Source organism: Phalacrocorax carbo, chromosome 1 (assembly GCF_963921805.1).
Source record: "Phalacrocorax carbo chromosome 1, bPhaCar2.1, whole genome shotgun sequence".
Classification (NCBI taxonomy): Eukaryota; Metazoa; Chordata; class Aves; order Suliformes; family Phalacrocoracidae; genus Phalacrocorax; species Phalacrocorax carbo.
Window position 1 is genome coordinate 197,010,802 of NC_087513.1, and position 24,297 is coordinate 197,035,098.

General features: G+C 37.0%; 1 protein-coding gene across 8 annotated transcripts in view; it reads right to left on the minus strand.

The window, feature by feature from the left end:
- Positions 1 to 24,297, minus strand: part of SGCG (sarcoglycan gamma) — a 144,729-nt gene that overhangs the window by 45,546 nt on the left and 74,886 nt on the right. For all 8 annotated transcript variants that reach the window (XM_064441152.1, XM_064441151.1, XM_064441150.1 and 5 more), the window contains 2 exons: positions 12,519 to 12,620; positions 7,996 to 8,083 (listed from right to left, as the gene is read on the minus strand). In XM_064441152.1, the coding sequence (XP_064297222.1) occupies positions 7,996 to 8,083; positions 12,519 to 12,620 (190 nt within the window). The remainder of the gene's footprint in view (positions 1 to 7,995; positions 8,084 to 12,518; positions 12,621 to 24,297) is intronic.

The window sequence follows — 24,297 nt, forward strand, 5'->3', positions numbered from 1 at the left end:
GCTAAATGATCTTACAATGTCATTAATTAAGTCAAGTTTATGAAACTGGCTTCAGGGTTTTCCCTGTAAAAACACCATCAAACTCTTCTTACGTACATCATGCTTCATTAACATTGTTTTCTCCCTATTATGTCTCTGATGAAAAAATACTGTCACTTGAAATGAAATATCAAAACGCTGATAAGAAAACCAGAAATTATATGACATTGGAAAGTAGTAGTTTATAGATGGCAATTAATGTTAATGAAGCAATATATTAGGTACTGACACTCAATCTGGATCCCTAGAATGTTGTTCCTCTTTGAAAAAAGAGGGATGGGATAGCACATATGCTCTCATCTTAACGGCTGTTCAGATTAATGTGATGGACATAAAAATAGTTTGTAGGCAGAATTTTGACTGTGATTTTGTTTTCAGACTGCATAAACCATTTTGACTTTTACCATATTCCCATGCTTTCTGAGTTACGCTGCTTTCACATTTCAAAATGCAGAACAGCTTCATAATACAGTTATCTAAATAAATTCCCTCCAGCTTTAAATACTTTAAACTGAACTCCTGACCTGAAGCTACTGATGATACTGTTGCTTGGTGTAAATGATTGAACTAGGAGGAGGACCAGCAGCCCACTGTACTGGAATATGTTCTCACAGACCTTGCATGACTTCAGAAGCTCTTTTCCTTTGTGGTTTTTGTTTTGATTTGTTTCATTTTTTTCTCCTCAAAACGACATATTACAAGCAGATCTAAGGGTCTGGTGTTCTGTAGGTTAAAGCCTCCTTAGATATTCCTTGAAAAATAGATCTTTTCAAAAACTGGCCCTACTTTTCAGTGAAGATAGTTGGAAACATGCTGCTTTTCATCCACTTTCATAATATTTGGCACTGGAACACCACTACAAAATCTGACTCTATTATATTAATCTGCTGATAGGGTGTATATGTAAGCATGTTTGCTTAGGTAAAGCACCATTTACTGTATGATACCAATGTTGCTCTTAAGTATTTGATAATTGACTATATACTCTAGATGTTTCTTTTATATACATATATATATTTATATATATATATTAAAAATTCATTACCAAAAAAGTTTGATCATTTTTTACACTTAGTTGCTTTATTATGGCTCAGGGTATAAACCAAAGGTGCTACATTTCTTTTTTTTTTTTTTTTTTTTTTCCTAGGATTCAATAAAGCTTTGAAGTGGTAAGAATAGGAATCTTCGAGATGATGGTTAGCAGCTTTCTTCAACTGCTTTCTTGAATTATCAAAGGAAGTTCTAGATATTTCAGTTTTGAAGATGGATGAGCAAGCTGTGGTAATGACATCTGAATCTTATTCATGATTTTAAAGACAGGAGCTATTCTAATGAAAATAGTTCTCATCTGTAACTGTTCTGTAGACATCCTTGCTTTGCCTATAGGCATCTGTCCCCATGGCTTTCTTACTTCCTTCTGGCTCTCAGTCCTTTACCTTCCCACATCTGTGCCTTGCTTAGATTCCTTCCTTGCTGTCTGTTGGCCAACATCCTTCTTTTAAAAGTCCCATTTCTCCCAGAAATTTCCAAAAACAACCCATAATCCCTTAACTAAATGTCCCATTTCCTTTTACGGTTCACACTATTAAAAAAAATTATTTACTTGGTTTTAATATGAGTTTCTTTGGTCATTTGAGAGTTTTAAATTATTTTAAGGAGTAACTAAAACAAAATGGGTATTTTTGTCATCCGGAAGGATACTGAAGTTGAAAAAGAGTAAAGCACAGAATTGGTTTGGTTTTTTTTAGTTATGATCCTTATTATTTTGAAAGTATTCTTTTCCTGGCAAGCAGTTAAATGTATTTGCATTCAGTGAGGCTTCTGTAAGCAGCATAATTATGGAACACAGTCCAAAACACAACAAGATCCACAGCATTTTTGAAGAGCTACAATGCCCAGATAACTCCTGCAAGAGGTATGTCATGCAGATAAACTGAGGAGCATGTAGAAACTTTAAAACAAGAGTGCTCGTGGTGGAAGTTGCTCACATTTGATGTAATTTTATACTAAAATGACTATCTGTGATTCAGGAGGGAAATCTTTTTCATTCTTGCATAATATGTGCCTGTTATCCTCATGTGAGGAATTTCACAGAAACTCCTCAAGTAAAGATTTGTTTCACATCTCTCCTGTGAATTACTTCCATTGAAGTCTGGGTGTTTAAATCACTATTAGTAACTTATTAAAATATTTTAACGGATCATTTGAAACACAATCTTCTGTGGGTTAGAAGGGATTTTTGTTGTGATCTTATGAGTGGTGCTATATTATATTGTCATCTTTAGAATGATCCCAAACTTATCTATACAGATCTTTCACCACAGAAACTACTCATATTTATAAGATAAATAGATTATTACAACATAATTCCAGCATGCTGGCAACTGTAGAAGGCATTCATTCTTTAGCAAAGGCTTGTGCATCTGAAGTAAATCAGCCAGAGACCTATTTTTCACACTTCCTATAAGGGAACATCATCTTACATGCATGCATTTTATAACTGGCTAAGGACAACAGCTAAAAATACCAAGCTATATATAATGGTCATTTACTTTAGCAGACTGTCACTTACCCTAGTCACTGTTGTTTGACCATATCTTTAGTTATTAACAGAGTTCTTTACCGTATTAAGTTCTTACTGCTCTTTCATCACTTTTCTCTGAGTCTAAAATTATTATGAGTTAATATTAGTAATATTTCCTGTTAGCATTTACAATGGAACCAGCTACACCAGACAGCACTTAAGACCAATTATTAATGAATTCAACAAATAGAATTGCCAGTCAAAAAGAGATTACTTGAACATTAAATATTTCAAATAATAAGCAAATATACTTTAGCACTTCCTTTTGATGTAGTTTTGATTTTCCCAGGCTCAACTAATTATTTCACCTCTTACCTAAGTATTTCCTGTAGTAGATCTGAAAAGAGTAAGCCAAACTGCTGTCAGAACTCCTCTGCCTCAGTGTTGAATTTGAATTGCTTTTATACACTGATCACTTTTAGAAGATTTGAGATACAGGTCTTCCAGTCTAAACTTTGCTCCTTCCTACTGGTTTCTTCATATACTGCCTAAGCCAGATACAGCCTCTCTGCACAGCCAGACAACTTTTCGTCTGGACAACACCAAGTATTGAGCTTTCCCTTAGGAAAAGGTTAAAGAGCTGTGAGATCATAGAATCATAGAATAATTTAGATTAGAAAAGACCTTTAAGATCATCAAGTCCAACCTTAAAAAGAGAAGTGTCACTGCCCAGCACCGCCCTGGAGTTTTTCCAACTTTACTGGAAAACACCCAAAGTCAGTAAAATAAATGGAATAAAGGCCCATCTAAAATTAGATGGAAGGCTTTCTCTTCCTTGAGCAAAATGCCAACATAAATTTGTACATAAGTACACAACGTGTTGCTAAGATATTACTACTTTAGACGAAGTAAGGTTGCCAGCATCACGAAGGATAAAGATCTTAATTCATAAGGTACAATAAGACTGAACCACACATTACTGGGAATAAGGCCAGAAGATCAAGGTGACAAAAACCAGAGAAACAGAATTAAACTACCAATAAGAAGAGAAAATACTAAAAATGGATGGTACTTACTCTAAATGAGTCACTACTGACAAGACAGTTCCCATCCAGCGGAACCCTCCCCCCTAAACACCACAGTCCATATTCTACAACATGGGTTTGTATTGACCCTTCGCAGTTTTTTGGGTCTTCAGTTTACAGGTTTTCTTCAATCTAGATGTCTCTAGACCTACAGAGCAAATATTTTAAACTTTCTATTTATTTTAGGCAGCACATTCCATCTCACTTTCTGTACTGTTCTGTGTTAATGCTCTCAGAAGATGACTAAGTGGTGACTGGGAAGGGGGAAAAAGAAAAGACCATCTGATATTTATTATTTTTGCCAGGCTTCATTTTCCTAAGGTAAGATCTATACACATTGGCTGGCACAACTACTAAAATACCTTTTCTTTCAGTAAAATATATCCTTTACACTGCTTTCAGCACTGAAGCTCTCTTTGGTAACAGGAAAGATACACTATGGCTGAATATCTGAGACTGCTCATTTATGGACCTCAGTTACATTACAGGTGCCAAAGTCCAAACAAGCAATTATCTATATCACTCTTCAATGCTGACTCTTTTTCCCCCAACAAAGTTTCTTAATTGTTCATGCAGAAACACTGTCTGAGAAGCAATGCACCTTCCACCAAAGGTATGTCATTTTGCCAGCTTGAAATATGGAGGTGCCTTACTTCCATAGGGACTCAGTCCCCTAAGTGCATCATGAGTATATTAAAATATGATGACAGAATTGAGTTCAGCAGAAATCAGAACAGCTTTTTTCACATCCATGCAAAAGCACCTATTAATGATGGGGTCACTGGTCTGACAAGTGCCCAAACTCAATACAGGACCAAATACTCATGAACACGTTTATAGCGTATCTTTCTTATTAGCAGTTCTCGGTCATGCAGGCTGCACACAGCCTGTCAATCAATTCATCACGCCTTTGGGCTACTGTCTGACATGATTTTACCTGCAAGTTTCTCAGACTTTGGCAGGGATCATGTTGGACTAGTTAGTGTGGTGGTCAGTGATCTGCTCTGCAGTCTGACCTTCCCAGAGGCCCTCCTGACAACTTCTTCTCACCACAGAATCCCAGAATGGTAGAGGTTGGAAGGGACCTCTGGAGATCATCTTGTCCAACCCCCTGCTTGAGCAGGGACACCCAGAGCAGGGGGCACAGGACCACGTCCAGGCGGGTTTTGAATGTCTCCAGGGAAGGAGATTCCACAACCTCCCTGGGCAGCCTGTGCCACTGCTCTGGCACCCTCACGGGAAAGAAGTTGTTTCTCATAACGAGGTGGAACTTCCTGTGTTCCAACTTGTGCCCATTGCCCCTTGTCCTGTCATTGGGCACTATTGAAAAGAGCCTAGTCCCAATGTACTGACACCCACCCTTTAGATATTTATAAGTCTTGATGAAACCCCCCTCAGTCTCCTCTTCTCCAGGCTGAACAAACCCAGGTCTCTCAGCCTTTCCTCATAAGGGAGAAGCTCCAGTGCCCTGATCTTCTCGGTAGCTCTCCGCTGGACTTGCTCAAACAGTTCCACATCATTCTTAAACAGGGGGGCCCAAAACTGGACACAGTACTGCAAATGTGGTCTCACCAGGGCAGAGTAGAGGGGGAGGATAACCTCCCTCCACCTGCTGACCACACTCCTTTTAATGCAGCCCAGAATATTGTTGGCCTTCTTGGCCACAAAGGCACATTTCTGGCTCATGGTCAGCTTGTTGTCCTCTAGCAGTCCCAGGTCCTTCTCATCAGGCGGGATGGGCACATGACTGCAGTGCAGATACACATCTGGTCCCATGATGGGCATCCACAAACAGAACGTAGCAGACAGAATCAACAGCATATGGGCAATGTCACAGAAATTTTGACCATGTGATGTGTTTGGTTTTGGTCATGTGGTCACAGTATAGTTAATTACTGTACTAGAAGTACTGTACATTTCATACCCTTAATTATTATCAGAGTGAGGTATGAATTCTACTATCATGCTTTGATAAATATTATGGGTCATTTTTTAAAGAGGAATAATTCAGATTTGTATAAATAGATTTGATTTTTTAAAAAAGGAGATTTGAAAACATTTAAAGGCCAAATTGTGATTAATTGTATAATTATACATTTTGAAGACGAAAAGCAGGCTCCTTGATATGTTATAAATTATTTTTTTTTATTTGAAGTTTGTTCGAAAACAGTGAAGCTTGCAAAATATTCAATGAATTTATATGACAATTCTTCAAACAGGAATTGTCACCGAAGTTACACAGTCTCATCAGCATGGAAGAGTTGCTCATCAATGCTTATCTGGGTCCCAATCTAGTAAACTACTTAAGCATATCAGGTTAGTCTTACAGTTAAATAAGTAGGAATTTGTGCTTTGCTGCATGAGGAGCTTAGAAGAAACCAGTTAACAAATTGTTACATTTTTCTCCAAAGCCAAATAAAGGTTGAAAAATACTACTAAAACTAAGAAAAATTCTGTTGTATCTGACACATTATTGCCATTCTTGCCTTAAAAATATGATTTAAAGAGTAAAGTCTGCTTATTCTTGCTGCCAAGTTCTATCACCTACATCTGTCTAGATCTGTTGATTTCACTAAGTAAACTGATGTATCTTACTGCTACCAAATACAGTAAAACATACACATTTCAGAGCTGTGAACTTGCATTTTTTCCTTAGGACATCTGCTTAAATGTATTAGTCTCTGGAATACTAGGAAATGAAGAGAGATGTACAGAGATCTCCAGCCATGTTCTCCTGTTGCACTTCCTTAGAAAATTATTTGTAATTATCAATAGATATTTACACATATAAAAGAGTAACTTCTGCAGTGGCCTTTCTTGCATAACTCTGCAATAAAGAAGTGCTTCAAATATTTACAGAATTAATGCTTATGGAATAATCGCTGGAGGTGACTTAGAAATTAAACTTATGTTTTTAGAAAAGGTACAGCATTGAAGAAGCTTTCAGGGTGAAGTGCAGCTGATAAGTGAGGAATCCATTCCACGGAATTTCCCTAGTAACCATAGATGTTGGCAATGGCAGGAGAACTTGGCGTACTGACTCTGAGAGGAGTTGTCCAGAGGGTGGAGCGGTGTAGAGGCATCGCAGCCAGGCTCTGTGATCAATGGGAACTCGAGGTACCATGGAGCTGGTACGCTGCATATTTGCTACCCTGGGTCAACAGAACGTCATACTTTTGACAAAATGCTGTCCTTTTAGGGAACTTCACTCATTATAATATCAAAACACACCTCCATCCCAAAAGTTACCTGCCTCTAAGGTATGACCACCCCTCACTGGGCACGCGCTTTGAATTTTTCTAGTCTACAGCTTTAAAAGTAAGGCGAGGAAATTTTACACCAATTGTAATAAAGGTATGTATGACTAGAGTCACTCAAGCTCCACCTGGAAGGTAAAAAATAGTATAAAATGTGTGAAGAGAAAAAGAGTGTTAGGGAAGATACCACTCCTGGGACCAGTTGACGGGCTGAGCCTCTCTTCCTCCCCGCTGGGACACCTTTGGGTAAGATTGGAAACCTCTATAGAGTCACTTTAAATTTCTAATGTATTAGAGTTGCTTTGCTTCATATTAGAGTCGCTTCATATCAGTTTTGCATAAATCTCTGAGCCATTGGAGTCGCCACATAAATCTCCATTGTATAGAGTCACGTAAATCTATGAGGCATTGGAGTAATCCTGTAAATCTCTGATACATAGAGTCACGTAAATCTCTGTGACATTGGAGTCACTTTGTAAATCTCCACTGCATAGAGTAGCCTTATATTTGTTTATCATACTTGTAGCCTAGCAGTGTACTCATATCTTTGGTATTTATGTATGTCTTGTAACCAGCAATCTTACCACTGGTAATCCAAAGAACTTGTGTATCTGTTGCTTTAATAAATTGTAGAATTCACTAATCTAGCCCTGATCATTCACTGAATGTGACTGGCCTGGGCATCTGCCGAATTAGTTACTAACAGCAAATACTCTGATGAGTGGTTACATCTACAACCCTTAGAAAATAAACCGTTGACCAAGCCTGACACTGACTGGACTTAGCTGCACCTAGACTCCTCTCTGAGAAGGAGTTTAGAAAGCAAGGGGGTCCTGTCTGAAACTCATGACTCAATGGTAGGATCTCCCTCTAACCACCCCTCAGACTCCTACCACTAATGGACCAATGCTTAACTGAGAAATTGAAAATATACTGTTGGTATTTATTGAGTGGCAGCTGGACTATACAAATATGGCCATAACTGTAAAAAATAATCAGGTGTTTAGTGCTTTACATCCTTTAAGCTCCTTGCAAATATTCATTACACTGTTTCCAAAACAGTGAAGAAGGAAAAATCACTTACACTTACCCACATTTAATCTGCCCGTGACTTCCCCATTTGAATTGCGAGCATTCACAGTCACATTGTGAGTAGACTGGAGAAGCAGTGATGAGTCCTGACATATGGAGAAAAAAAAGCAGATTCAGCAGAATAATTAGAATTGTTAACAATTTTAAAAATTTAGTCCACTGTTTGTATTAACTGAGTCACTGAAAGAGCTTTGCAGCTACAAACCCATCCTCAGATGTCATCAAAGAATTTGGGCAGATATTTTTGATTACTTCAACGATATCAGAATTAAAATAAGAAAAAAATTATAGACGATACTTCAGGTGAACAAAATCTGTGTTACTGGCCCAAAAATGCTTAAGTACTAGATTTACTACATTTCAATGCATAATTGAGACTCCTAGAAGATAGCCATTTAATTGAAATGTGAGTACCCTACTTTGCGAATTTATACTCTATTAACTTGGTGGGAAATATGCAGGTGCATTCTGCTTCCTCAATGGTCCATGCAGCCTGTATGCTTTGGCTTGATTTTGGCACCTGGCACTGGCTCTCCTGGAAAGAAAACTCAGACAGTGGGTGATGGAGAAAGCGGCAGGTTGACTAGCTCAAAACTGACTTTAGTAGGTGGCCGTACAGATGACAGTGCCAGTCTAAATGAAATTGCCTCCCGGTCTGCCATGCAAAAGGATGACAGATCAGCAAACTAAACAGCATCATCTGCTTGTTCACAACCTTGTACCATGATTTACGCCTAATACACCCTTTGCTGTTCCACATCTGTTGTCCCCATACACAAAATCACATATGAAGATCACAAAGCAATGGCACTCATATTCGACTTAACTCTCCTCACAGTTTTCATCACAGCTGGGGCATTTGCAGAGCAATCAGAGCTTCATGCCTACCCATCATTCTGTGCTACTCATGAAAGCCAGGGCATGCCAAGCAGCTGTCATTGGTATCTTCATTCATCCCTACCAACCTCACCACAATCCAGACTAGCTATGGTAGGCAATTCAAAAATTCATGCCATTCTTAGACTGCAGCCAGCATGGAATTACTCCACCAAAACACGCCCTTTTGTTAACTCATGGCTTGGTGTTGTGCTTGTTGAACTCCTCCCACGTGATGTAATTTCCTTTACTTATTTCTGGACCTTCTACTCAAACTCTCTGTACTTCAGGCCAGTTGGTGCCTCCCCAAGCTTCTCCTTGGCTTGAAAAGCAGATAATTAACTGTTCTGAAAGACCTAGGTGCTGACAGTGCTCCATCAGGCTAGACATATCAACAGTAATGAAACAGGTTCATGGCAAGAGACCTAACAGGCATTGTTTGGAAGTGTCCTAAAACTTTGTGAGGGGGGTAGGTTCTTCTTATATTTTTCTTCAGTTCACCACCCGAGTTGTCTTTAAATGCAGCTGATTTTCAGGGAGATCATACTGGCTAATGTCTTTACTTGACTTTAAGAAAATTAGAAAATTATCTGGGGACAAAAAGTCTGATCATGGACATTTGGATCAGAAAATTGTAGCCACACCAGTGGCTACAATTAAGTGGCCAGACTTAAAAAGAGGGGAGGAAGTTTTCTGCAGTATAGGTGCTTTTATACCAAAGCATACTTTGTATCTAAAGGACAGGAACCGAGTAACTGGTTAGAGTGCCTAAGCAGATTTCAGTTGCCAAAGTATCAGGAAATATGTGATATGAAGAGGGTATTAGCAAGCTGCCTGCTTGTGACCTCAGAGGGGATGCTCATTCCTAGGTAAATAAGTGAGTTTCTAACTAGCAGAATACCAGAAGATCAGTCTCTCACATATATGGCTTCTGTTACTTTTTCTGGACTCAAGAGAGACTATGCAGCACCTTGGAGGGCTAACCCCTGAAAATCACTAACAAGTCCTATTCCTGTCATAATTTAATGCTTAGAGTATGAGATAACCTCAGAACTTTGAACATATTTTACGTGAAGAATTTTACTGCAAAGACTTATCTAGTAACAGTGGTAGATGCAATACACAGTTTGGAGTCCAACTTATACTTTAAAAAAAAAAGGATATCTTACAAGTAAGAAGATAGGCTATCTAAAAGAAGTCACTAAGTGAGCAAAATAAATGGATCTCATTTTGCAAGTTATATCAGGAAAAGGGAAAGCTAACAGATTTAACACAAATAATGAAAAGTCCTAGGAAAAAAAGTAAGCAGTGTGTTAGAATGAACATTAATGATAACAAGGTAGTAGGAAGTGGAAAAGGAAGGTCAACAAAGATCAGGTAAATACATTACATTCAACTATATGTGCTAAATTACCCACAAATCTGGGCATCTTTATTTATAACACTTATTTAACTGCCACTGGCTGATTTAAAAAATAAGTTGGTAATTTGTAATACCAAATGTAAGTGCGAATAAACTGTATTCTAGACATGCAGTTTCCACACGTGTTGCTGACTAATTAAAATCTAGTAACATATTTATGAATGGTCATCTTTTATCTTTCCATGAATATGTATCAGCTAAGATGCAATGGTGTTGCCCGTAACTCTGTGTTGGTCTTATAATGAAGTCATAAACTTGTAATAGGCTCCAGAGATGATCCATAGCAAGTAGATTTTCTGCTATGTATTTTCTTAGCACTTTGGAGACCTCATTAGGTGAGAAGAGCTGTTAGGAGACTGCAATGAGAAAACTATTAAGGCAAGGGAGAAAGCTGCTATGATAGCTGTGAGTGGCCCAATTCTCTAACAGACAAACTTAGAGAAAGAAATCAAAACAAATAAGCAACTTTATGAGAATAAATATACAGATGGCACTCAGGAGTTCAACCTACATGCAACTAAGCCTCTAGCATTCAAATATTCTAAAAAGCATGCAAACAAACAAAAAAACCTCTGATTAATTATCAGTTCATAGGGGGCAGACACGCTGTAGCCTGAAGGCTCTAATCAATGCATGCTACTAATGATCACGATGGGTCATTAGACAGCTAAGCTTATATTAGATGCTGCCACACCTCTTTCTTCCTGTTTTGTATTAAATATATTAAGAGCTGGAAGGAATATTAAAAGAGCATGAATGGTAGCTTAACATTGCATAATGATTTTTTTGGAGGCAGAGGGAGTTTTAAGTATTAGCTATGCTGATCTTAAAAAGTTACATGTCTTATTGGATAATCAACTCATGGGAAATTCTTTTAAGGACATAAATAGTTTTCCCACTGCCTATGAGGCGGAGAAGGATACAGCATAGGGAACAAAATGAAATACAGATTTAGCAACAGAATTTCACCTTCTAAGAAAGAGCTGTTGCTGCTACTGGAAATACTTGCTGCAGAAATACAGAAAAAGAAAGGCTTAATAGATGTAAAATGTTTTGGCATTGCTTACCTTTCAGTAATTGAGTGTTTTAAAACCTCATCCTAAATCTGGTATCAACCATGTTTTCTGATAAATTTATTTACACTTTCTCTTGCTATAGTAATACAAACACTAACTTTTTCCCTAGCTTCAGAGATGTCTCATAGCTGGTTATTTCTTCTTATGTCTTCATGAGAATGATTACATGTTTGAAGTAATGAAAGAGACATATCCAGCTTTTACTCTCATTGAAGAGTACTTTATTCAATTAAATGTCCCATTGGTTGATGACACTGTTCATAAAAATGGCTTTATTTTGTGAAAGTTTAGATTATAGACAATAGTTCTGAAAAATACTCATTTTGTTGGCCAGAAACAGATATCATTCTACAAAAAATTCACCTGAATAAGTTTCAGAATTCACATGGACTCTGAACCAATTCAGATTCTCACTTTCTTCCTCTAAACCCAGTACTTCAATAAAAAGCTTTCATACCATACCCATTCTCAGTGCCATTTAAAAGTTAATCAGCTTCATAAATATTTTCTTTGACCAAGTATGATATTCTGGTTTTACCTCAATAACAATAATAAAATTATTAAATTTTGTCTATGTAAAAATGTCTATGTAAACAAGATTCAATTCTAAATCTTCCCATTTAGTCTTGCAGATTTTATAGACATAAATATATAAAGATATAAAGATATAAAGATATCATCCATATTGTCCTAGAAGTGACAAAACCTGAACGTATTAGAGAAATTGTAACTTTTCCAGTAAGATCCATTAATTTTAGAGATTTTTAAACTATTCTGTAACTGATGAATAAACAAAGCAAGCAGTTTCACAGGGAAGCCTGCATTAAAAATTAATCTCAGTAAAAATAATGAACAACTTTCTACACACTCCTAAAATTTTAGTATTGCTTATATACAATGACCTTTATAATTCCTTTTGAGCTATTTCTTAACACATGCCTAAGAGAAAAAAGTTAATTCTGCCATAGTATCAGAACATTGACCTAATGATCATGATTGCAAGATATGCGAAAATATGTGTGTATACACATATATACACACACATCTATATATATTTCCATGACAGGTGCCTGGAATTTGCCTAAATTCAACTGTTGATAAGTGCATTAATTTTATTTTAGCATTACTGAAAGATTATCGGCTTACCACTCGAGAATGGATTTCTTTGGCATAAAGAGGGAATAAGAATTCCGACTCCCCTTCCAGACGAAGGCCTTCTTTTGTAACACGCAGGTGTCCCATTCCAGTCTAAGGAGAAGATGCAACAATTATGCACATTTTATTACTGTTGCTGTACTTGTTTTTTGTTCTTTTCATAAACTCGAAATTTCCAGGGCTGCCTGCCTCCAGTCTATTCATAAAGATACTCATACTATTGCACCTAAAATTTTGAGAATTCCTCATTTCTTCCAGAAGTACTTTTCTTTAAGAAATTGTAGCTTTCAAGAAAAAGTTAGTAAAGTGGGTTTTTTTGTTGTTGTTGTGGAAAATATATATTACAGTCATTAACTTAAAAAGAAATGCATTTTTATTGACTGTGCTGAAATACTCTTTGTACTTGCCTTCTAAAAATGTCATGAACAACAAACTTTTACATGAGTACTCACATAAAACGAACCTTATGTTAACATCTCAAGGTTTATTCTATCAATAACGAATTTTACATGGAATATAATACTTCTAAGCCTATTAAAGAGACAAAGGGATTTTCATTTGCTTCCATTTTCAGCAATTCTTATTAATTAATTTTTCAATCCTTGGTTTATTTTTTTCTCCTCTAGTTGTAGGTCAAGGCTCTATATCTCACACTGTCATCTTCCTTTGTCACCTCTTGTCAGTTTTTGTACCTTCCTTATTCTTAGTTGCTCCCTGATTTTAGCCCAGTTGTGCTTTCCAGCCTGTATCTTATTTTATTGTTTTTACTTTCATCATTATCATAGAATTGATAATGTGAAAAATGAGTGAGGAATTTCTTCAGTAAGTACATCTAAGGACTTGAAGGCTTCAGCTGAAATATCACAGGTATTTAGCTAATTTGTAAAGGATTTGCCCCCACCGCACACCACCCTGCCCCCCCCAAAGTGACAGAAAGCTTAGCAAAAAAATTTGCAGCCTTACAGCTCAGCCACATGGAAAATATTTCATGTCAACTGCCTCAAACTACATGGGGGTGTGTGTGTGGAGTGGGGGCTAAATAATAAATAATAAATCCAAAAAGTATTTTCACTCCAAATATTTTTCCTATTCTGCACGTAAGAAGAGAAGAGATACATGACAGGCCACCGTTGATACATCAATAACCTGTTCATCTAATGACTTATGCCTACTACTGAAAAAAGCTGTAACTTTTAGAGACTGTAATCATTTTCAGATGTGTTAAGTTCTCACCAATGAGATAATAAATGTATTTTATACACAAGCAATGCACAAATACATACATACACAAATAATGCTAAACAACATATCTAACCCACCTTCAGTGAAAAATTGTAGCTATTTTAACAGGCTTGAAGAGAGACAAAGAGAGAAACAAGCCTTGCTTGAATTCCATAAGGTAAGAAATATTGATGTCAGCAGTTCACTCCACTGGAGAGTACAACTGTGATTCCTCCTCAGCAAGGATTTATTTCAGGAAAGAGGCTTTTAGAATACCTATTTATGGAATCTGTTATTCAGTGTCAAATATTTTACTGCTTTGAAATATATAATGTACTGACTTTTCTCAGTGGAAGTAAACACTAGAATTTCTAAATTCTAGACCATTGCAAAGCCTTTATAAAGTACCTACTATATAGTATTGCATCTCATGAGGCAAAAGTAAAACAATACCTATGATGAGCCCCCCCATGGCTTTCATAATCACAATTCCTAGGCAGCATTGAGTGATTTAGAGATATGTTTTTCTAATGAAGACTATGGAAAGTTTTTTCTAACTTGTAACACAAAACAAAGATCTCTTCAACACTATAAAAACACAGGTTTTAAGACAAACACTTTTGAAAAATATTAGATGAAATATCAGGATATTCTAAAGAAATACCACTAACAAACGGTTCTTATTTAATTAACTAAATTTAGGATCTCATTATTGCTCTGATCTCATGCCTTTTCTCATCAGGTGAAAATAGATTATATTAGCCATCAGGTTTAAACACAGTTTGCATATTTTTCCTGGAATACAAGGAACTAAATAAATGGTTTATTATAGAATAGGTATAAAAATGATACTGAAATTTAAGAAGAAGTAGCAGTTAATTCTTGCTCTGAAGCAGATCAGGGAAAATTAACAAATTCCTGGGTGGCAATCTTTATCCTGCCTTTGGCTTTGCCAGGAAAAAAATTTTAGTAGAGGCAAAAACCCTGTAATTTATGTTGAAAAAGAAGATTATGAACTTACTCAGCACATGCTTTATAGCGGATTCAGATTTTTCAGCAAAGATTACCCTAAAAATGCTATATAGACAAAGGAATGCCTTTCACATCAAGAGTAATATGCCATGTGACAAAACTTAGCACTTTAACTTATCTCTAAGTTCTTATTTTTCAGTAAATCCAGTTGTATCACTCAGGATTACTTTGAATAAGTATGTCCTGAAGTATGTCCTATTGTCTTCACCAGATATTTCATACAAGCATTGACACAAATCTCACATTGTCACATATTTGAATAAGAGTCTCATTATCCATTGTCATTGACCACTCAGGAAGCGCAAAAACATATGGAAATTTAGACTTGGGTTACCCGCATAAATGACTATCTGTGATGATGAACAGATAAACTCTGCAACATGCTGAACAACAAAAATGTGGTTTTCATATAATGTTCCTTACTTCTATTACCATTGTGACTGCAAGCAATTATTATTTCCCTGGTACCACAATATTTGAGCATCTTAAGATTGTAAACATACTGAGTTATCCAGTACTGTGAGATGGGGAAATTCTATTATCTTCCTTTTATAATTGGCAAATTGAAGTTACATGGAATGTAAAAGAGAGGGATTTAGGATAAACAACCACCCTAATGCACTGAGATCCAATGATAAATTCCATAAAAAGGATTATAATAGTTACACATAAAGTTCTCTCAACACCCACTCTGGTTCTTACATTGACATTTAGGAGAAGCCAATTATTTACTGAGTATTGTGACTTCCTCAGTTATGAACAACCTTGATGCTTTCAGTTTCAAGGATTTGATTCTGTTCCTATTGAAATCACTGAATAAAAAATATTTCTATTAACTTGAGGAAAGGGTCCAAATTTCAGTTAGACATGGATTTTGATGCAGTTATACAATAAGCTATTGATTAGGAGAAAAGAAGTGCTTCATTAAACATAGTAGATGTATGGCAAGTCTGGACTCCTGTTATCCTAGTGGTGGCGACTGTCACTGCGTGAGTGTGCTGGCCCTGAGCTGTAACACATTCTTGTGCATGTGACCCTGAGGCTCATGTTTTCTAATTCATCAAAGCCTTCAGTGAGATAGGGACTGAGCTGCACAGAAGAGGAGGATGAAGCGGCATCTCTGTAGACACTGAGCAAATTCTGTTATTGCTGCAAGGAGTTGACTGGCATGGGAATTACTGGCAGCTGCCAAACCCTGATGCATCAAAGATGCAATTTAGCATTAGCGTTCGCAAAGGTGTGACTGGTTTTACTTTCAAAACTGCTAGGCAGATTCTGATCGGAGTAACAGGATGTCTTCAGCTGCAGTAAAAGCATTTTTTTTCTCAGTTGAAAACGCCCTCAAGGAGGTAAGTGCTTGTAGAAACAGAGCCAAGGCCTTCTAAAAGAAATTCAAGCTCTGAGTGGGTTCAAGCCTCATGGAAGTTCAACAAAAGGCTCTTTGATTCAGAAGCAATGTTCTAAAGGATATCTGACAGCTATTCAGTGAATTGTTTACATAGGGATACTCTAAACCACCTGATAAGAGTAGCCACCACTACTAGAATCCTAGGTAAGATTCATCATTCTATGGAGCACCTGGATGGGAGGACCATCATGATGGGTTATCACTCTTTTAGTCTACAGACACAATTAATGTAAAATATTTTTCCTCCAAAATAATGGGAAGCAGTTCCGTTCTCCACAAAGCCAGTAGAGAAATGCAGTATGCCCACAAGCTCTGGAAAGGCCTTTAAGTTTCTTTCAGGGGACCACAAAACGGAGTACCTCATCAGGACCAAGAAGTTCCATAAGAAGTTCCAAAAGTCATACTGATGGTCTGGTGATATGACCACCTTCTCCTGGCTACGAATATCTGTGTTGAAGAAAATAGAGACATTACTGGATAAAGCAAGTTTGCCAGCGTTGGTGTGGCTAGCGCTAAAGGCCTGTCTTGTTAAAACAGGATGGAAGAACTCTCCCTCTTTCATCCGTTGTCATAGTGGAACTTGCTACTCTGGCTCATGACCAAGTCCCATGGAAAGAGCTGCACATGGCACATTGCTGTGGAACTGCTATGAGTGGAAGCAAGCAGCTGTAGCTCCAGGGCTCTTGAACTCAGTGACTTGCTCTTGGGCAGCTGAGCCTCATGTCTTTCTCTTACACAGTCAAAAGAGCATCAGATGATACATTTGGGATTTATCTCCCAAACCAATATAATAATGTAGAGCTCTGCTGCTGTAGGCATGTGGCTCTTAAAAATGAGGATGAGGCATGAGGAAATTAATTCAGTTTATTATGAGTATTTCTAGTCACCTACATTCAGTCAATAACTGTAACTTGCATTTTCCTTCCAACATAGAAATTGATACACATGGGGCTCACTATAACAGGTCAACTGCTCTTCTTATTCCATCATCACTGTTTCTGCACCTTCTCAGCTTTAGACTCAATTGCAGTCCTCAGACTTCTCTAAACAACAGAATTAAACTTCTGATCTATGCATCAGCTAATAGCTGCATAGGTAGATGTATATTTTCCTCTTTTGGGGAGAAATCAAATACTGGAAAGACAGGCATATCCATACATTAGGATGGTTACAGCAATAAAACCTCTAAGTTGGTCTAAACATTAGCTTTAACATGCACTCAATTCAAATTAATATAGCTCCTGTCTCAGGAGTTAATAGCATGTTTGACTTGTAATACATGCTCCCTGAATATACAAATTTTCCAAATATTAAAAGTCTGCACATTCTGTAGTTGCTGATTGGAATTGATAATGATATGAACTTCATCATAGGGAGGATGCAGCATCTCCATTCAGATGACACCTTCTCTTACTTATAGGATACTTACATCCTACTTTTAGGCCAACCCAGGGAAAGACCTTGGCAAGTTCAGACCAAGACATCATTTGTTGTGCCCCAAAGCTAGTACAATTAATGGCTTTATAGATCCAGCTTTCACAGCAGTACTTCTTGCAGCAATTACTATTTAGAGAACTTGCTTTGCAAACAAGAGTGTACTGTTTTGTTGAGATAATAGGGCTGTGGGTAGTGATTGTTAAAGAGCAATCAGCAAAACAGGATTGGTAATGAATCTGATGAAACTCTCTGTTTGACTTACAATATCTATTTTGGAGCTAAATACGTGCTTGGTATAATAACATTACTGATGCCTAATCTCATTTTCTGTTGCAAGGACTCTATTTCCTGGGCTCAGAGAAGGTTATCTGAGTCCTTTTCTTAGATGATAGTGGAGTCTTTTCTGTCAAAGACATTGGTCAAATCAGAGCCCTTAGCAACAGCAAACACTCCTGGTATAGAAGTTAGTCTCGCTGGCTTAGGGCTGGACACAGACTAAAAGACCCTTTGCAGATATGGCTAGAAAGTGGGTAGGTAATATTCCATGATGTAGAAAAGTAGGTGGCCACTTTGAACTCAACAGTTTGGTAAGGAGATGGCTATGAAAGACACAAATTCATCATACCACTGACATTTGCTCAGTTTTGATAAGATTTCTTTCATAGAACAGGATTAATATTTAAGATTAATACTTTCAAGATATTTTCAGGTCCTCTTTGTCTTGATGTATAGAATAACAGACTTTCTTAAGTAAAGAAAGGTATTAATTACAACATGTATTACTCAAGAGGAAAAAACGATTCTCAAAAGAGATTCAGTTCCAGCTTATTTTCTTGTTTGACAAGGACCAAATTCTGTCTCTGGTTCTGTACTTCACAGACATGTCAAAGCTCAGTAATACTGGGCTAATAAAAATGCCATTAGATTTGGCATCACATCTCCTGTGGCCGATTTACTCAACATTAGAAAAACATACTGCTACTCCCACTGCCAACATATAAAAACTCAATTCCTGAATAAATATAAGTTGGCTAATTTATTATATTAACATTTGTAATTATGCAACTTAGCTAAAGAAATGGAATAAAATATTTTCCTTCGGTAAGTAAAGATCGTCAAAAGGATTTTCTTCAGAACAACAGTGCATGATGTTCATTTCTTTAATTCCTCTGAGGAATATTCCTGGATATTTGCATGGTGTATATGATTACACAGTCTATGTATTGATTCAATATTGTAAATCCTATAATTTGTACTAGGGGACATTTCATCTTATGGTCTCAGTGCGCTATGCCTTGTGTAAGCACACAGCAAGCACCTCTATCCTGACAGAATTTGTCAAGACAACAAAAATGTATGATGAAAAAAGGACAAAGAGATGTTGTATCGCTCACAAAGCACTGTTGAAGAAGTCTACAGCTCTGTGTGAAAGGAATGAATTAATATTTTACCTTATGTTTTGTCTTGCAGCTATCATGCAAATTTATTTTAAAATTATATTATTATATTAAATAGCAACCACTGCAGTATATTGCAATTAAGAACAAATCATCTCCAATAACAACCCAACCTCATTTTGAATTACCCAGCCTTGCCCTTATCTTAGTAGAACTGATTAAATAAAGTTTAAGAGCAGAGCTTTGGTTACCTTTGCTAAATGCCATCATGACCATGTTTATTCATAGCACAAAAATTTATAGTGACCACAGAGATTTTATGCATAAAAATATAATCACCTACTATGATGCTATAAGTGCATTTTTGTAACTTTATCAAGGAAAAATGGAAAACAAATATTTTCAATTTTCCCTATAGTGCATCACAGCACATCTACTCTAGCACTGACGATAATATAAGCTTTAAAACAGTGGTGTAAATATATGCTATGCATCAGTGAAATGGGAGCTTAACATATATTGGCACAAATTAATTATACAAGAAACCTAAAATGTAACAGCAATGACAAAGAAATGAAGTATAAAGTTGGAAAGGGTAAGAGCTTTGTTGAAAGTTGAAGGGTGAAAACTGTTCATAGAATCATTGAATCATAGAATGTCCTGAGTTGGAAGGACCCACAAGGATCACCAGGTCCAACTCCTGTCCCTGCACAGGACAACCCCAAAATTCACACCATGTCTCTGAGGGCGTTGTCCAAGTGCTTCTTGAACAGCGTCAGGCTCGGCGCCGTGCCTCCCTCCCTGGGGAGCCTGTTCCAGTGCTCCACCACCCTCTGGGTGAAGAACCTTTTCCTAAAATCCAACCTAAACCTCCCCTGGCACACCTTCCTGCCATTCCCTCAGGTCCTGGATTGGATTACTTTTAGAATTTTTGACAATTTCCAATCCATGTCCTACTCCAAAGCCAGGACCTGATCATACAATATCTAATTATTTATCTGGTTAAAGATGAAACACGAAAATTTTGAAAAGCAGAACAACACTCTTTTGCACTGATGAAATAAAATTTTCAACATAAAAGTTCAGGAGAAAGTTTTAGGGCAATTCATGTATTTCCCAGCACAGGTAATGAGGAGTTTTTAATTCAATTACATTTTAATTCTACATTAATTATTATTACACTTCATTCGATTACATTTTACCCACAACTTTATGTATACAGAATTATATATTTGGAAAAGTTTAGTAAGCAGTCAGTACAGCTGTATCTTAGGCAATTTAAGAATGGAGAAACATGAATTCTCGTAATCGTTTTGTCTGAGCAGACTTGAAGGTGCAGACAAGGCTTTTAACTGAAAGACATTTCCAAAGCTAAAAAATAAATACTTTAAAATATATGAGACCATTGTTAAGATGAACAGAGAATATATATGGAGATGCCACCTGGACACTCACTGAAGAGGAAGCGGGACAACTATTAGAACAAAAAGTGAATAGACAAAACAGGTGATGGAGGTTTTGGGTTATTAAGGAAGTAAAGGTGTGAAGATCTGACACAGAACCGTAGGCCTTTGAGGGGCAAGAACCAAGGACTTTACATTTACGTCTGTGGACAGGGCATGTACGTTTCGTAAACTGAAGGACTAACAATGGGGAAATGTATGCTAGATAATAAGGAATGGAAGAAATTGTAGGAGTGGTCATGTGCTTCTAGAATTTACAGGCTTGGGGATTTGTAAAAACAGTAGTAAGGCTACTAGTGAGATCTTTAACACATATCTCAAAGTCTTGAAAGACCTGCAAAGAACCACAGAAACCACTGGATTTCTTGTTAGTTCACACCAAGGGAAACAAAACTGGTGTACAGCTTAACCATAGCCTATGGTATGATTCTTCTGAAGAATGGTACACCCAATTCTGACTCTGTCTTCTACCTAAACCTGTAGGGAAACAGTTTCTGTGTGGGGTGAGACAGGGAATCAATTAAACAACAGAACTTCAAAGGTATAATTCAATATTAATACTTCTGAAATTGTCTGGCAGCCAGATCTGTACATTTTAGGAGAATGGACTCCTAAGTTTGGATTAAACTTATCAAAACCTGTATCTGTTTAATGGGAAACTGCTTGTTACATAATATTTATTGTCTTTTCCTATTGTCGTGCTCACAGGTCCCAAACTGGATGGAGGCCCTGTTGTGCTAGACATCGCAGAAACACACAGAAGGTATTCATTAGCTGCAAGTACTAACATGACAGACAACAGATGAACTGGAATATGACATACGAATTATTTAAACAAGTGTATGTCTTAGGGAGCCGCCATTTGAGAACAGTGGTTACTTTTCTGTTTCACTGATTTCTAACAGAGCTTGGCAGGTTCAGGTCATTTTAGTGTCAATCTCAAAACTGACACATCCTAAGAATCCCACGTAGAAAAACAGCAGTTGAGGAACTCTGCATAGTGAATGTTTCCAATGAGATGGCTGGATTTTGTACATGAATGTATGTGCAATGTACATCTATGCAATATATGCAATAAATATATGCATATATGCAATGCAATGTATTAAACTCAAGTTGTTTTTCTCAATTTCTACTTCAGTAGGCTGGGTTTCACTCTGGGTACTAAACTGCAGAGTAGATGCACACCACAGAGTGTTCCCCATCACCTGTGTCAGCACCCCTCTGGGAAAGTGGATTCTGAGCAGGAAGGGCCCTGCAGGCATCACTCCTGTAAGCACTTGGGCACCTGAAATCAGGGGTGGAGCTCACATGCAGGCAAGGTGCCATCAAGGTGTGCACTTTGATTCAGGCACTGGGAAGTCCCTGGGTCCCACATTTTGGAAATGCTATTTTTTGTCAGTGTCCTCAACTTCAACAATTCTGTGTCAACTTACATTATTCTAAGAAATGTTACAGTACATTTTCACTGAGTATGTGAATCTCCGTAACTATTGTTGTGTAAATGATGATCTAAATATATATAAAAAGTTTTTAGGTAGATTTAACCTCTTCTATGAAATCAGTTGATAGCATTAGAAAAAAAAAATAGACTAAGTTTCATGGACAGAGACCTTTTTCAGGGCACACTTGAGCTACACAAACTGTAAATTTCACCAGCTCTATAATTCCTATTTCCTATTTCCTACATTAGAACAGCTTTGCTTGCTCCTGGGAGCAAAAATACGTGCCAAAAAACCCAGGAAAATGTGCAGTTGAACGTTATCGGTTGTGTCTGGGCTCAGAACCCATGAGACAGACCATGAAATCTGACCATGTACATCAGACCATGAAATCTGAACACCTGGTTTTCCTTTGGCAGAGGGTCTGCCAAGAGCAGCCTCATTTACGTTTCCTCATACAACTTCAAACAAGCAAAGAAGAATCAGGAGCTGCAGTCAAGCCCTCATGAGCTCATCTGTCCACGGTTCTTAAATTTGCACGTACACTACAATCTCACTGTACTCAGATTTTTTAAAGCTCTTTATCAATATTATAAATTTTTCCAACAGTAAACTTAGATTTTTTTCATTTAAACAAGTGTTCTTCCGCACTTTCACATACTCATGATTTGATTTACAATATAATTCAGAATAATCAAATACTAAAGACAATACGTTATATACATATGTGTGGGAGTACATATAACACTACTGATAAGTCTTATTTTCTTTGATAACAGCTTTTCTACAGTATGTATCTCAATGTCTTTCTTTTCAACCATTGCTCTTTGCATAAAATATTTAAATATTGACCACCTGAGAGAGACAATGGGAGTGACTGTGGCCTGGCTGGAGACAAATTATATTTAACTTAATGGAAAAATAGCAAAATACAGCTGTTCAGGATTATTCAGAGTAGAAACTATGGGAAATTGGTGTTCTCACATAAAAATATTTTAGTGAAAATTAGATGGAGAATTTTTGAATAATTAAATATTTTATTTCATTTGAGTATTAAAAAATGTAACATTCTCAAAATGGCAACTAAATCCATGGAGCATACACTGTTAATCATAAAATGCATGGAAAGGCTGTACAAGTTCATTAGTGCATGTCTTTGCAGTGGAGAACTCTTGCTGTGAATGAGTGTTCTTTACCACACATTTTTATTGCTGTCTAGTCTGGTTTTAAATGTTCCAAATGATTGGGCATCTCCAATTTAATAAGGCATGCTATTACACAGTCTAGTAAATCTCACTGTCAGAAAGTGTTACTTGATTTTCAGTTAAAATTTTGCTTTCTTTATTCATCACATTCCTACCTTCGTATGTTTCATATTTCCTTAAGTAATTCCCTCCATCCTCAGTGCCTGAATTTGTCAAGTGCTTAAATAGTTGTTTACACAAGTATTTGATTATATAATTGGTTAATTTATTTCAAAATACATCTAACATTTATAGATCTAGACCAGTATCATTATTAGCCAACAAATGTGTATATATAGTAAAATTATATAGTTAGCTTTTCAACATTTTCTTATACAATTAAATATAAATAAATTGATACTCTCTTATAGGAAACTTTGAAAAATAATTTAAAATAATTTTTGATACTTTGTCTATATTATTAACTGCCCATAAGAATCCAAGAAGATTAACAGAGTGGTACGTCTGTGATAATAGTCTCTGGGACCAGGTGTATGGGTAGAGCACTCACAATTACAAGTAAACCAAAAGAAGAAAATACCTGTGAATAATATTTGGAAAATCCTGTATTTGTCTAACTGTAGCAATTGTCATATTTATTCCAGTGCCAGAAGTACATGTGCATAAAAGAGAAACTGGAAGTAAAGGTCACACTCTAGTCTAAATGTGCAGAGACCTTCCCGATTATCATCGCCTATGTCTGTATGTTCAGCTGAAGTGCAGGCATGAGAGCAGGCTAAACATTTGTCCTGTTCTTAGAAGAACCAGCTCAGAATACACATTGACTGACTGGACATTTTGTGCTTGGCCCTTCATTCATGATAAGGTGATTCACAGGTTGTTCTTTCCTCTTGTAAAGTGACTCAGACCCAAGTAAGGTTTCACATGGATGGCAGGGCAACATGGGATTGAGTGCAGATTCAAATCATGTTTGACTGCATCTAAAACTGTAACGACCCGTCTACCCCTCTTACTCACACTGTGCTTCAATTTTTGTGTCAGAGAAAAAACAGCACTACATGCTAAACTCCAGACTGGAGAAAGGCAACTAGTTATCCTGGGGAACACTCCTGTTTCATGACTGTCTGTCCTTATCAACATGAAATACAGCACACTTGCCATGACC